The sequence below is a fragment of the Heterodontus francisci genome, chromosome 44 (assembly GCF_036365525.1).
Source record: "Heterodontus francisci isolate sHetFra1 chromosome 44, sHetFra1.hap1, whole genome shotgun sequence".
In the NCBI taxonomy this organism is placed as follows: Eukaryota; Metazoa; Chordata; class Chondrichthyes; order Heterodontiformes; family Heterodontidae; genus Heterodontus; species Heterodontus francisci.
The window spans coordinates 20499948-20511040 of NC_090414.1; the positions used below are offsets into that span (position 1 = coordinate 20499948).

General features: G+C 53.9%; 1 protein-coding gene across 1 annotated transcript; it reads left to right on the plus strand.

Moving 5' to 3' along the window:
* Positions 1 to 1984: 1984 nt before the first annotated feature.
* Positions 1985 to 10683, plus strand: LOC137355939 (potassium channel subfamily K member 10-like). The gene is made up of 6 exons (XM_068021625.1): positions 1985 to 2253; positions 6088 to 6205; positions 6634 to 6794; positions 8494 to 8680; positions 9179 to 9321; positions 9660 to 10683. Exons 1-6 carry the CDS (start codon positions 2065 to 2067, stop codon positions 10050 to 10052), a joined length of 1191 nt encoding a protein of 396 aa, XP_067877726.1. The 5' UTR covers positions 1985 to 2064; the 3' UTR covers positions 10053 to 10683.
* Positions 10684 to 11093: the final 410 nt, after the last annotated feature.

Here is an 11093-nt window from a genome sequence, read left to right on the forward strand (position 1 = left end):
CAGTGCCTATTTGCTACAACTTGAGACCTCAAGAAGCAAACCGGGCTAAAAAGGCAAATGTTAATTGAGGGATCTGAATTCCCCCTCGTGCGGCGGGAGACGGTGGATTGCTGCAAAGGATGATTTAATATTCAGGCACCTATAGGACACAGTGCAGTCTGACAGCTGGTCTGCACTGATGCAAGAACGACATCCAAGCTGTCTGTCAGTCCTCTCGGTGCGAGTCAGCGACCACCTACCTCACTGATCTGGCCTCGTCGACGGTAAGTTCACTCCCCCTGGGACACTTTCCACACTCCATCCTCCTGACTCATGGCACCTCATCCCCAGACACCAGCGAGAGCCCCTTCCATTGGTTGCTTCAGGGTGTTGGCACATTCCCACTCTGCTACTTGGCTCTGTGTGTGTGTGTGTGTGTTTTTCTGTCCAGGGATGTGTGTTATGTTTATTCCTGTGTGGGGGATGTGTTCCCATCTGTGTGTGTTTCTCTGGGGTGTGTGTGTTTCTCTGGGGTGTGTCTGACTTCTGTGTGTGTTTGTGAGTGGCTATGTTCTCTCCTTACCCTCTGAGGGAGGTGGGAACTTGGAAACTATTCCACTGCGGAAACCGTCACAGCCTAGCCTGATCCCTTTCTCTCCCAGTACACCCGTGCACCTTCCAGCTATTGGCTGATGTGTTTTTCTGCCCACTGGGTCCCGGACCCCATGCCAATTTGCAGTGGCCTTGTGCTGGTCTGGAATCCGCTCAGCCAGTCGAGTAGAAATGTCTGTTTTCCTCAGTGCCGTGCCGGGCGGTGTTTGGGCCCACCAAACCACTGGTGCTATCTACAGGCAGTTCGATCTGTTGATCCCTGCCGGCATTTACTGCCAACTTCCTCCGCCCCGGCCTTCATGGGCAGAGTCCTACATGTCAGTCATCACTGGGGTTTTATTTGTCCTTTCTGGTTATTTGTGGGGCTGCCAATATTAAGCAAATCTGAAAGAATGAGATCTTCAAGGCCTCAAACCCATTCGCCTCGCACCACATCCGCAAGGGTTGCTTAACCCTTGTGCCGCTGTGAACTTATTCCACACAAAATACAAGGGGCCGTGACTTTCAGCGAGTGACTGTTTCTGATTCCAATCTCTCCCGTGCTTGATTTCAGAAACCTGGGAGAGGGCCCGGCGCCTGGGTAAAGGGTCAAGGGCCAAAGCCCAGGAAAAGGCCCAACGTCAAGGGCCAAAGCCTGAGTGAAGGCCCAAAGCTTGGGTAAAGGGTCAAGGGTCAAAGCTCAGGAACAGGCTCCAAGTCAAGGGCCAAAGCCTGTGTGAAAGGTCAAGGCCCAAAGTCTAGGAAAAGGCCCAAAGCCTGGGTCAAGGGTCAAAGCTCAGGAAAAGACCCCAAGTCAAGGGCCAAAGCCTAGGAGAAGCCTGGGTAAAGGATCAAAGGCTTAAGCCTAGGAGAAGGCCCAAAGCCTTGGTCAAGGGCCAAAGCCCATAGTGTGGGGCACCATGAGAGTTGCAAACAATGGAAGAGCAGATGAGGTAAAATATGAAGTATTAAGAGGTGCCAGATTTGGGCTAAGGATAATTGGAGGAAGAGAAGACCGAGGGAAGTGAGGAGTTTCACAGTTTTGAAGCCTTTAAAGGGATGGAAAACCGGGCTCAGCTCTGGTATGAGATTCAAGGACGGTCCTGCTAGGGGGCAGCTGCCTCACTGTGCTCACTGCCCATTCTTTACTAGCTGGCTATTTAACTAAGGGGGTATCACAAGCGTCTCCATACGGTGTGTAGACAGAAAAATGCACCTTCCAGTGAGGGTCAGGGTGAAGAACAGTGCCCCCAAAAGTGGCAGAGATCAATTAATTCAGCCTTTGGGGTGGCTTTAGAGCTCAGGACCCCACAGGAGAGGGGGAAAGGTGTGTAACTGTCTCTAATCGTACCCCCCCCCCCCCTTCCCGCTCTTTCTATATTTCACTCAGTGGGAGCGTCGGGGTCAGAGGTCGAGCCTCCGCCCCGGGGCGCCTCCATCTTGCCCGAGTCTGTGGCTTCTGACTGCAGGGCGGTCGCGGCCCGGGCCAACGTCATGAAGAAGACGACCGTGCTGGCCATCTTGCTCGTGGTGCTGACCTACCTGGTAGTGGGCGCGACGGTTTTCCAACTGCTGGAGCAGCCCTTCGAGAGATCGCAGCAAGTGTCCATATCCGAGGCCAGAAGGAGCTTCCTGGAGGACTATCCGTGCGTGGATCCGGTGCGACTGGATCAGCTGATGGCGGTGAGGCTCGGAGAGGGCACGTGAGGAGAGAGAGGGGGCAGGGCAGTCATTGAGGGGCCAGGCTGGAGGGGAGGATGTGCTGGGCTGGCAGGGTGCGTTCTAAGTCAAAGATACGATCTCTGTTGGGTTCTAAGTCAAGGGAACGATCTCTGTTGGGTTCTGAGTCAAGGAAACGATCTCTGTTGGGTTCTAAGTCAAGGAAACGATCTCTGTTGGGTTCTAAGTCAAGGGAACGATCTCTGTTGGGTTCTAAGTCAAGGGAACGATCTCTGTTGGGTTCTAAGTCAAGGGAACGATCTCTGTTGGGTTCTAAGTCAAGGATACGATCTCTGTTGGGTTCTAAGTCAAGGATACGACCTCTGTTGGGTTCTAAGTCAAGGATACGACCTCTGTTGGGTTCTGAGTCAAGGATACGACCTCTGTTGGGTTCTGAGTCAAGGATACGACCTCTGTTGGGTTCTAAGTCAAGGATACGACCTCTGTTGGGTTCTAAGTCAAGGATACGACCTCTGTTGGGTTCTAAGTCAAGGATACGACCTCTGTTGGGTTCTAAGTCAAGGACACGACCTCTGTTGGGTTCTAAGTCAAGGACACGACCTCTGTTGGGTTCTAAGTCAAGGACACGACCTCTGTTGGGTTCTAAGTCAAGGACACGACCTCTGTTGGGTTCTAAGTCAAGGACACGACCTCTGTTGGGTTCTAAGTCAAGGACACGACCTCTGTTGGGTTCTAAGTCAAGGACACGACCTCTGTTGGGTTCTAAGTCAAGGACACGACCTCTGTTGGGTTCTAAGTCAAGGACACGACCTCTGTTGGGTTCTAAGTCAAGGACACGACCTCTGTTGGGTTCTAAGTCAAGGACACGACCTCTGTTGGGTTCTAAGTCAAGGACACGACCTCTGTTGGGTTCTAAGTCAAGGACACGACCTCTGTTGGGTTCTAAGTCAAGGACACGACCTCTGTTGGGTTCTAAGTCAAGGACACGACCTCTGTTGGGTTCTAAGTCAAGGACACGACCTCTGTTGGGTTCTAAGTCAAGGACACGACCTCTGTTGGGTTCTAAGTCAAGGACACGACCTCTGTTGGGTTCTAAGTCAAGGACACGACCTCTGTTGGGTTCTAAGTCAAGGACACGACCTCTGTTGGGTTCTAAGTCAAGGACACGACCTCTGTTGGGTTCTAAGTCAAGGACACGACCTCTGTTGGGTTCTAAGTCAAGGACACGACCTCTGTTGGGTTCTAAGTCAAGGACACGACCTCTGTTGGGTTCTAAGTCAAGGACACGACCTCTGTTGGGTTCTAAGTCAAGGACACGACCTCTGTTGGGTTCTAAGTCAAGGACACGACCTCTGTTGGGTTCTAAGTCAAGGACACGACCTCTGTTGGGTTCTAAGTCAAGGACACGACCTCTGTTGGGTTCTAAGTCAAGGACACGACCTCTGTTGGGTTCTAAGTCAAGGACACGACCTCTGTTGGGTTCTAAGTCAAGGACACGACCTCTGTTGGGTTCTAAGTCAAGGACACGACCTCTGTTGGGTTCTAAGTCAAGGACACGACCTCTGTTGGGTTCTAAGTCAAGGACACGACCTCTGTTGGGTTCTAAGTCAAGGACACGACCTCTGTTGGGTTCTAAGTCAAGGACACGACCTCTGTTGGGTTCTAAGTCAAGGACACGACCTCTGTTGGGTTCTAAGTCAAGGACACGACCTCTGTTGGGTTCTAAGTCAAGGACACGACCTCTGTTGGGTTCTAAGTCAAGGACACGACCTCTGTTGGGTTCTAAGTCAAGGACACGACCTCTGTTGGGTTCTAAGTCAAGGACACGACCTCTGTTGGGTTCTAAGTCAAGGACACGACCTCTGTTGGGTTCTAAGTCAAGGACACGACCTCTGTTGGGTTCTAAGTCAAGGACACGACCTCTGTTGGGTTCTAAGTCAAGGACACGACCTCTGTTGGGTTCTAAGTCAAGGACACGACCTCTGTTGGGTTCTAAGTCAAGGACACGACCTCTGTTGGGTTCTAAGTCAAGGACACGACCTCTGTTGGGTTCTAAGTCAAGGACACGACCTCTGTTGGGTTCTAAGTCAAGGACACGACCTCTGTTGGGTTCTAAGTCAAGGACACGACCTCTGTTGGGTTCTAAGTCAAGGACACGACCTCTGTTGGGTTCTAAGTCAAGGACACGACCTCTGTTGGGTTCTAAGTCAAGGACACGACCTCTGTTGGGTTCTAAGTCAAGGACACGACCTCTGTTGGGTTCTAAGTCAAGGACACGACCTCTGTTGGGTTCTAAGTCAAGGACACGACCTCTGTTGGGTTCTAAGTCAAGGACACGACCTCTGTTGGGTTCTAAGTCAAGGACACGACCTCTGTTGGGTTCTAAGTCAAGGACACGACCTCTGTTGGGTTCTAAGTCAAGGACACGACCTCTGTTGGGTTCTAAGTCAAGGACACGACCTCTGTTGGGTTCTAAGTCAAGGACACGACCTCTGTTGGGTTCTAAGTCAAGGACACGACCTCTGTTGGGTTCTAAGTCAAGGACACGACCTCTGTTGGGTTCTAAGTCAAGGACACGACCTCTGTTGGGTTCTAAGTCAAGGACACGACCTCTGTTGGGTTCTAAGTCAAGGACACGACCTCTGTTGGGTTCTAAGTCAAGGACACGACCTCTGTTGGGTTCTAAGTCAAGGACACGACCTCTGTTGGGTTCTAAGTCAAGGACACGACCTCTGTTGGGTTCTAAGTCAAGGACACGACCTCTGTTGGGTTCTAAGTCAAGGACACGACCTCTGTTGGGTTCTAAGTCAAGGACACGACCTCTGTTGGGTTCTAAGTCAAGGACACGACCTCTGTTGGGTTCTAAGTCAAGGACACGACCTCTGTTGGGTTCTAAGTCAAGGACACGACCTCTGTTGGGTTCTAAGTCAAGGACACGACCTCTGTTGGGTTCTAAGTCAAGGACACGACCTCTGTTGGGTTCTAAGTCAAGGACACGACCTCTGTTGGGTTCTAAGTCAAGGACACGACCTCTGTTGGGTTCTAAGTCAAGGACACGACCTCTGTTGGGTTCTAAGTCAAGGACACGACCTCTGTTGGGTTCTAAGTCAAGGACACGACCTCTGTTGGGTTCTAAGTCAAGGACACGACCTCTGTTGGGTTCTAAGTCAAGGACACGACCTCTGTTGGGTTCTAAGTCAAGGACACGACCTCTGTTGGGTTCTAAGTCAAGGACACGACCTCTGTTGGGTTCTAAGTCAAGGACACGACCTCCGTTGTGTTCTAAGTCAAGGACACGACCTCCGTTGTGTTCTAAGTCAAGGAGACGTTCTCCGTTGTGTTCTAAGTCAAGGAGACGTTCTCCGTTGTGTTCTAAGTCAAGGACACGATCTCCGTTGTGTTCTAAGTCAAGGACACGATCTCCGTTGTGTTCTAAGTCAAGGACACGATCTCCGTTGTGTTCTAAGTCAAGGATACGATCTCCGTTGTGTTCTAAGTCAAGGATACGACCTCCGTTGTGTTCTAAGTCAAGGATACGACCTCCGTTGGCTTCTAAGTCAAGGACACGACCTCTGTTGGGTTCTAAGTCAAGGATACGGCCTCCGTTGGGTTCTAAGTCAAGGATACGGCCTCCGTTGGGTTCTAAGTCAAGGATACGATCTCCGTTGGGTTCTAGACCAGACGTAAACCAGGCCTAGAGGTTGTTAGATTGATTGTGGAGAGGCGCAAGTGTGCAGACTGTGCGTAGAGGTGGGGGATCCGGGCGTGGCTGTAACTGTGGTGATTGGTGCGTCTCCCCCGGTTCTGACCCTGCCTTCTCTCTTGTCTTTGTCCCAGCAAACACTATTGGCCATGGAGGCTGGAGTGGATCCGGTCAGTGATGCCAAAAACAGCAGCACCAACTGGGACCTCGGCAGCTCCTTCTTCTTCGCCGGAACTGTTATCACCACCATCGGTACGGGACCTCCCTCCGCCCACACTGAACGTCCCAGCACAGACACTGACCACTCGGCACATCACATCTGCACCAATCTATCCTCCTGCCTGAGAGTTCCTATCTAATCCCCCTCACTCTCAACACCCTTTAATATCCCACCCAGTCTAATCCCACTCTTCCCTCACTCCCAACACCCTTTAATTTCCCACCCAGTCTAATCCCACTCTTCCCTCACTCCCAACACCCTTTAATTTCCCACCCAGTCTAATCCCACTCTTCCCTCACTCCCTGCACCCTTTAATATCCCACTCACTCGCTCCCTGTACCAGTTAATATTCCGGAGGGGTGGTGGATTCCTGATTACGATCTCTCGAGTTGTTAATCCTGGGAGTGCGATTCTGCTCTGGCAACAGACCCACCTGATCCTGCTCCGTTCCGTCCTCCAGGTTTTGGGAATATCTCGCCCAAAACGGAAGGTGGGAAGATTTTCTGCATCGTCTACGCCTTGGTGGGGATTCCGATGTTCGGCTTCCTACTGGCCGGAGTGGGAGACCAGCTGGGATCGGCCCTGGGGCAGCTGATCATGAAAGTGGAGGAAATCTTCCTGGTGAGTGTCACGGAGAATCTACAGCACAGAAACAGGCCATTCGGCCCATCTGCTCCGTGCTGGTGTTTCTGCCCCACACGAGCCTCCTCCCCCCCCCCTCTCCATCTCCCCCCATCACCATCTCCTTCTATTCCTTTCTTCCTCTTGTGTTTATCCAGCTTCCCCTTAAATGCATCGATACTATTCACCTCAACCACTCCCAGTGGGAGCGAGTTCCACATTCTCCCCACTCTCCGGGGAAAGGAGTTTCTCCTGAATTCCCCATTGGATTTATTAGTGACTGTCTTATATTGATGGCCCCGAGTTCTGGTCTCACCCGCAATTGGAAATACCTCCTTTTTTTTTTGTCCCTTCTCCACTGCCTCGATCTTTTTATAATACGGAGAGCAGAACTGTTCACAGTCACTCCGAGTGCGGTCTAACCAAGGTTCGATACAAGTTTAACATAACTTCTCTGCTTCTCAATTCTATCCCTTTATTAATGAACCCAGGACTTGCTTTGCTTTTTTTAAGGCCTCATTAACCTGTGTTGTTACTTTTAGTGGTTTGTGTATCTGTATCCCCAGATCCCTCTGTTCCTCCACCCCGTTTAGACTCTCATTATCCAAACAGTATCTGACCTCCCGATTCCTCCCACCAAAATGCACCATCACTATTGAGGTTCACTTGCTAACGACACACCCCAGCCTGCAAGTTCATTAATGCATTTCGTTCCAGTCGCTGAGCCATTATGAGACCATTCAGCCCATCGAGTGCATGCCGGAGCCCTCCTCACTATTAGCTATCCCCCGCAATTTGGGGTCGGCCAGTAATTAAGGAATTGTACTCCACTAAATTGTGACGGAAACGGCGTCTGTTTGTTTTAACGATTGTCCCCCTCCCGTAGGTGTTGATTCCAGGGTTCCTGGGCCCCGTGGCCGTGCTTCAAGTGCGCGTGTGAGCTTAGAAGAGCTCAGGGTGTAGGGGGGCAACATATTAGCATGGATAGAGGACAGGTTAGCTAACAAGAAGCAGAGAGTCGGGATAAATAGGACATTTTCAGGTTTGGAACATAGCAGTAGGAGTAGACCATCCCGGGAACTGGTCTGGTGAACCTTCGTTGCACTCCCTCTGTGACAATAATATCCTCCCTAAGGTAAGGGGACCAGAACTGCACACTGTACTCCGGGTGCGGTCTGGGAGAGGCTAGAATTAGGACTCAGCGTTTGAAAATAAGGGGTCGCCCATTTAAGGCGGAGATGAGGAGAGGGTCCCCAGAGGCTGGGTCATGGAATATTTATGATGGCAGCGGTAGATTGATTCTTGATTGACTGGGGAGCCAAGGCTGGACGCAGTCAGATCACCTACGACCCTATCAAATGGCAGAGCAGGCTTGAGGGGCTGAATGGCCTGTCCCTGCTCCTAATTCGTATGCCTGTATGTCAAACTGTCGGGATATTTGACTGAGGGGGGCATCGTGGCATGAGTCCAATCCCATCCCCGTGCACATTGAGGAGCCTCTCGACTGAGGGGCCGAGTGTGGAGGCGAGTGACAGCTCCCGAAATAGGGGTGGAGGAGGGGGCGGGCTTTGTAGCCAGATGAGGGACGGGGACCCTGGCCGAATTTCACAATCCCCCCCCCACTATCAGTCGCCGTCAGGAGGGCCACAGTGAATTCCGGCCTGTGTCCTACCGTCTGATCGATCTCGGCCTGTTTCAGAAATGGAAGGTCAGCCCTACTGTCGTACGCGTGGTTTCCACACTGCTCTTCATCCTGATTGGCTGCCTGATGTTCATCTCGAGCCCAGTGCTGGTGTTCCAGTGGATCGAGGATTGGACGTTCCTGGAATCCTTTTACTTTGTCGTCATAACGCTGACGACCATCGGATTCGGGGATTATGTGGCCGGTGAGTTGGGGGGATCGGGGGTCATGGGTCGGGGGGTTGGTGGGGGTCGGCCTGTTTGTGCAGGGGCCTTTCTTGAGGCTGTTTCCTGCCTCGGGGGAGTCGGGGGTGGGAGATTGGGCCGTGTCTGGCTGCCTGGCCTAGGCTTTGAGTTGAGTCCAGGCCCTGGTCGCGAAAGGCCTCTCCGATCCAGGCCTCTCTGACTCGTTCCATCCGGCGAAGGCCTCCCGCTCACTTGGGAACGCTGAGGGCACAGGTCGGAGGTTGAAGTGCTCCTCCAGCTCTTGGCCCAAAGCCCCGACTGGAGAACGGAGGGGGGGGGGGGCCCTCATCCTTTGATTTGAATCCGGTGGCCTACGTCATGTCTTGTCCCAGCCACCATTTTATGTCAGGCGTCGAAATCGAACTCTGGGCCCCCCCCCCCCCAGGTCAAAGGTCACATTCTCTGGCTCCCTTGACCTCCAGACGTTTGGCTAACTCTGGGTTCCTTCTTTCCACCAGGCGGAGACTCGAAACGAGTGTACAAGGCCTGGTATAAACCTCTCGTGTGGTTCTGGATTCTCCTGGGCCTAGCCTACTTCGCTGCTATCCTTTCGATGATTGGAGACTGGCTCCGGGTTCTATCCAGGAGGACGCGGGCGGAGGTAAAGTTACCCTGGCGCTCGTCCTCCCCGCTGATCCCATCCCATCACCCCTGCCCCCACCCGCTACCCTGACACTCCCTCCCTCTGAGTTGACGTGGCATGGCCTGCAGTAATTGGCCGACACCTTTCCTGCTCTCTCTTCGAGGCTCTGCCTCCGCGCTGGGCTCCGGGTTCTGAAGCTGTCCCATGCCCGCTTGCAGCAAGGCCTGACCAACAGGCCTTGGGTTGGTAAGTGGCAAGTACCATTCGTGCCACACAAGCGACGGGCAATGACCACCTCTAACAGGGGAGAATGGAACCATCGCCCCTGACTAACCTGCTGCTCCATCTCTCCGCAGATGGGGGATCTGACGGCTCACGCTGCTAACTGGACGGCCAACATCACCACGGAGATCAAGGTCACCCGCCGTCGGCTCAGCTCCGAGATCCACGACATGCTGCAGCGGGCCGTCACGCCCGGGCCGCAGCCGCTTACCGACGGCGAGGGCGGGGCCCCCGGCTCGGAGCCGTCGTTGCCCCCAGCGCCGGGGAACGAGTCGCAGCCCATCGACTTCCTCGGCGAGGACCTGGCTTTCATCGACGCAGAGGAGTCCGACCGCCGCTCGGGCCGCAGCCTGCGCCCTTCCCCGCTGCCCGCCGTCAACCGCGGCAAGCGGAAGGGCCGACGCAAGCACCAGAAAAAGGCCAACGACTACCCCGCCCGAACCAGAGACAAAGGGGAGAATGTCTGACCTTGTGTTGGGGGGGGAGGGGGAGGGTGGGGAGCGGGGCAGGGAGTGAGTGAGTGGCGGAGAGAGGAAGGAGATGAATGCCAGCCAGCTGTGCCACCACGGTGGAGGTGCCAAGCCTCAGTATTGGGGTAACCATTGACGCCAATGAGGAATGGTACCAGCCTCTCGTGCCGGTCTTGGATATCTACCAACTTTGGTGCCATCTTCCCAATGGTGGGCACGAACCAGGTTAAAGACTTGCTGAGAGACTTATGGAGCCAAGTTGTCGGTGCCAAAGCCCGGGCGCAGGAATCGACGGCCTTCGGGATTGCTTTGGGCCACCGTTTTGGCCCCTCTCTTTGCCCCCGAGGCAACTGCCCTCCAAAGAGACAGCAGGTCGGGTCTGTCCGAGGAATAGTCAATGCAATGAAAGGATGGCGCAGGGCTGGACCTCTGCCACTAGAGGCCACTACTGTGCCAAAGCCTGTTAGCGCCACCTGGTGGTGGTGGGTGGGAGGGAGGCGCAGGGCCCAGTATTGTGCCAAAACATGGCCTCCGTTCCGGGGCGACTGAACGGTTATCGGCGGCGTGCTTTTGTGCCAGCTGGCCATTGAGGGCACAGAATTGTGGCCTCCCGATAGGGTGGGGAAGTCGGAACGGAAGAGGTGGGGGGGAGGTTGTGGGGTGAGGGGGGCACCGCTGATCTGCCATTGGCTGCCTGCGGAGGGGGTGTGCCGTCGCTCAGTCCAGGACCAAGGGCCTAATCTCGGGACTCGAGCTAGGCCCCTCGGGAGCGAAGTTAGGGAACGCTTCTTCACGCAAAGGCTGGTGGGAATCCGGAACCACCTTCGCCCTTGCGCGGGTGTTGAGAAGCAAGGGCGAGTAACTGGGGCTGCTCAGGCTTCAACTGACTGCATGGCGGAGCAGGCCCAAGTCGGCCTAAATTAGAGGCTGCAAGATTGGGAGATGCCAAAAAACGAAGTGGAGGAGCTGCAGCAAAGGCGCTGCATCAATGCAGGTTGTTGTTGGTGCACCCCATTTGGGCCATTGTTTCTTCCGAGC

Coding starts and splice junctions, on each gene's coding strand:
- LOC137355939 (XM_068021625.1), top strand. CDS start 2,065: ATGAAGAAGACGACCGTGCTGGCCATCTTGCTCGTGGTGCTGACCTAC. Junction 6,206..6,633: donor AACTGTTATCACCACCATCG/GTACGGGACCTC, acceptor TCCGTCCTCCAG/GTTTTGGGAATATCTCGCCC. Junction 8,681..9,178: donor ATTCGGGGATTATGTGGCCG/GTGAGTTGGGGG, acceptor TCTTTCCACCAG/GCGGAGACTCGAAACGAGTG.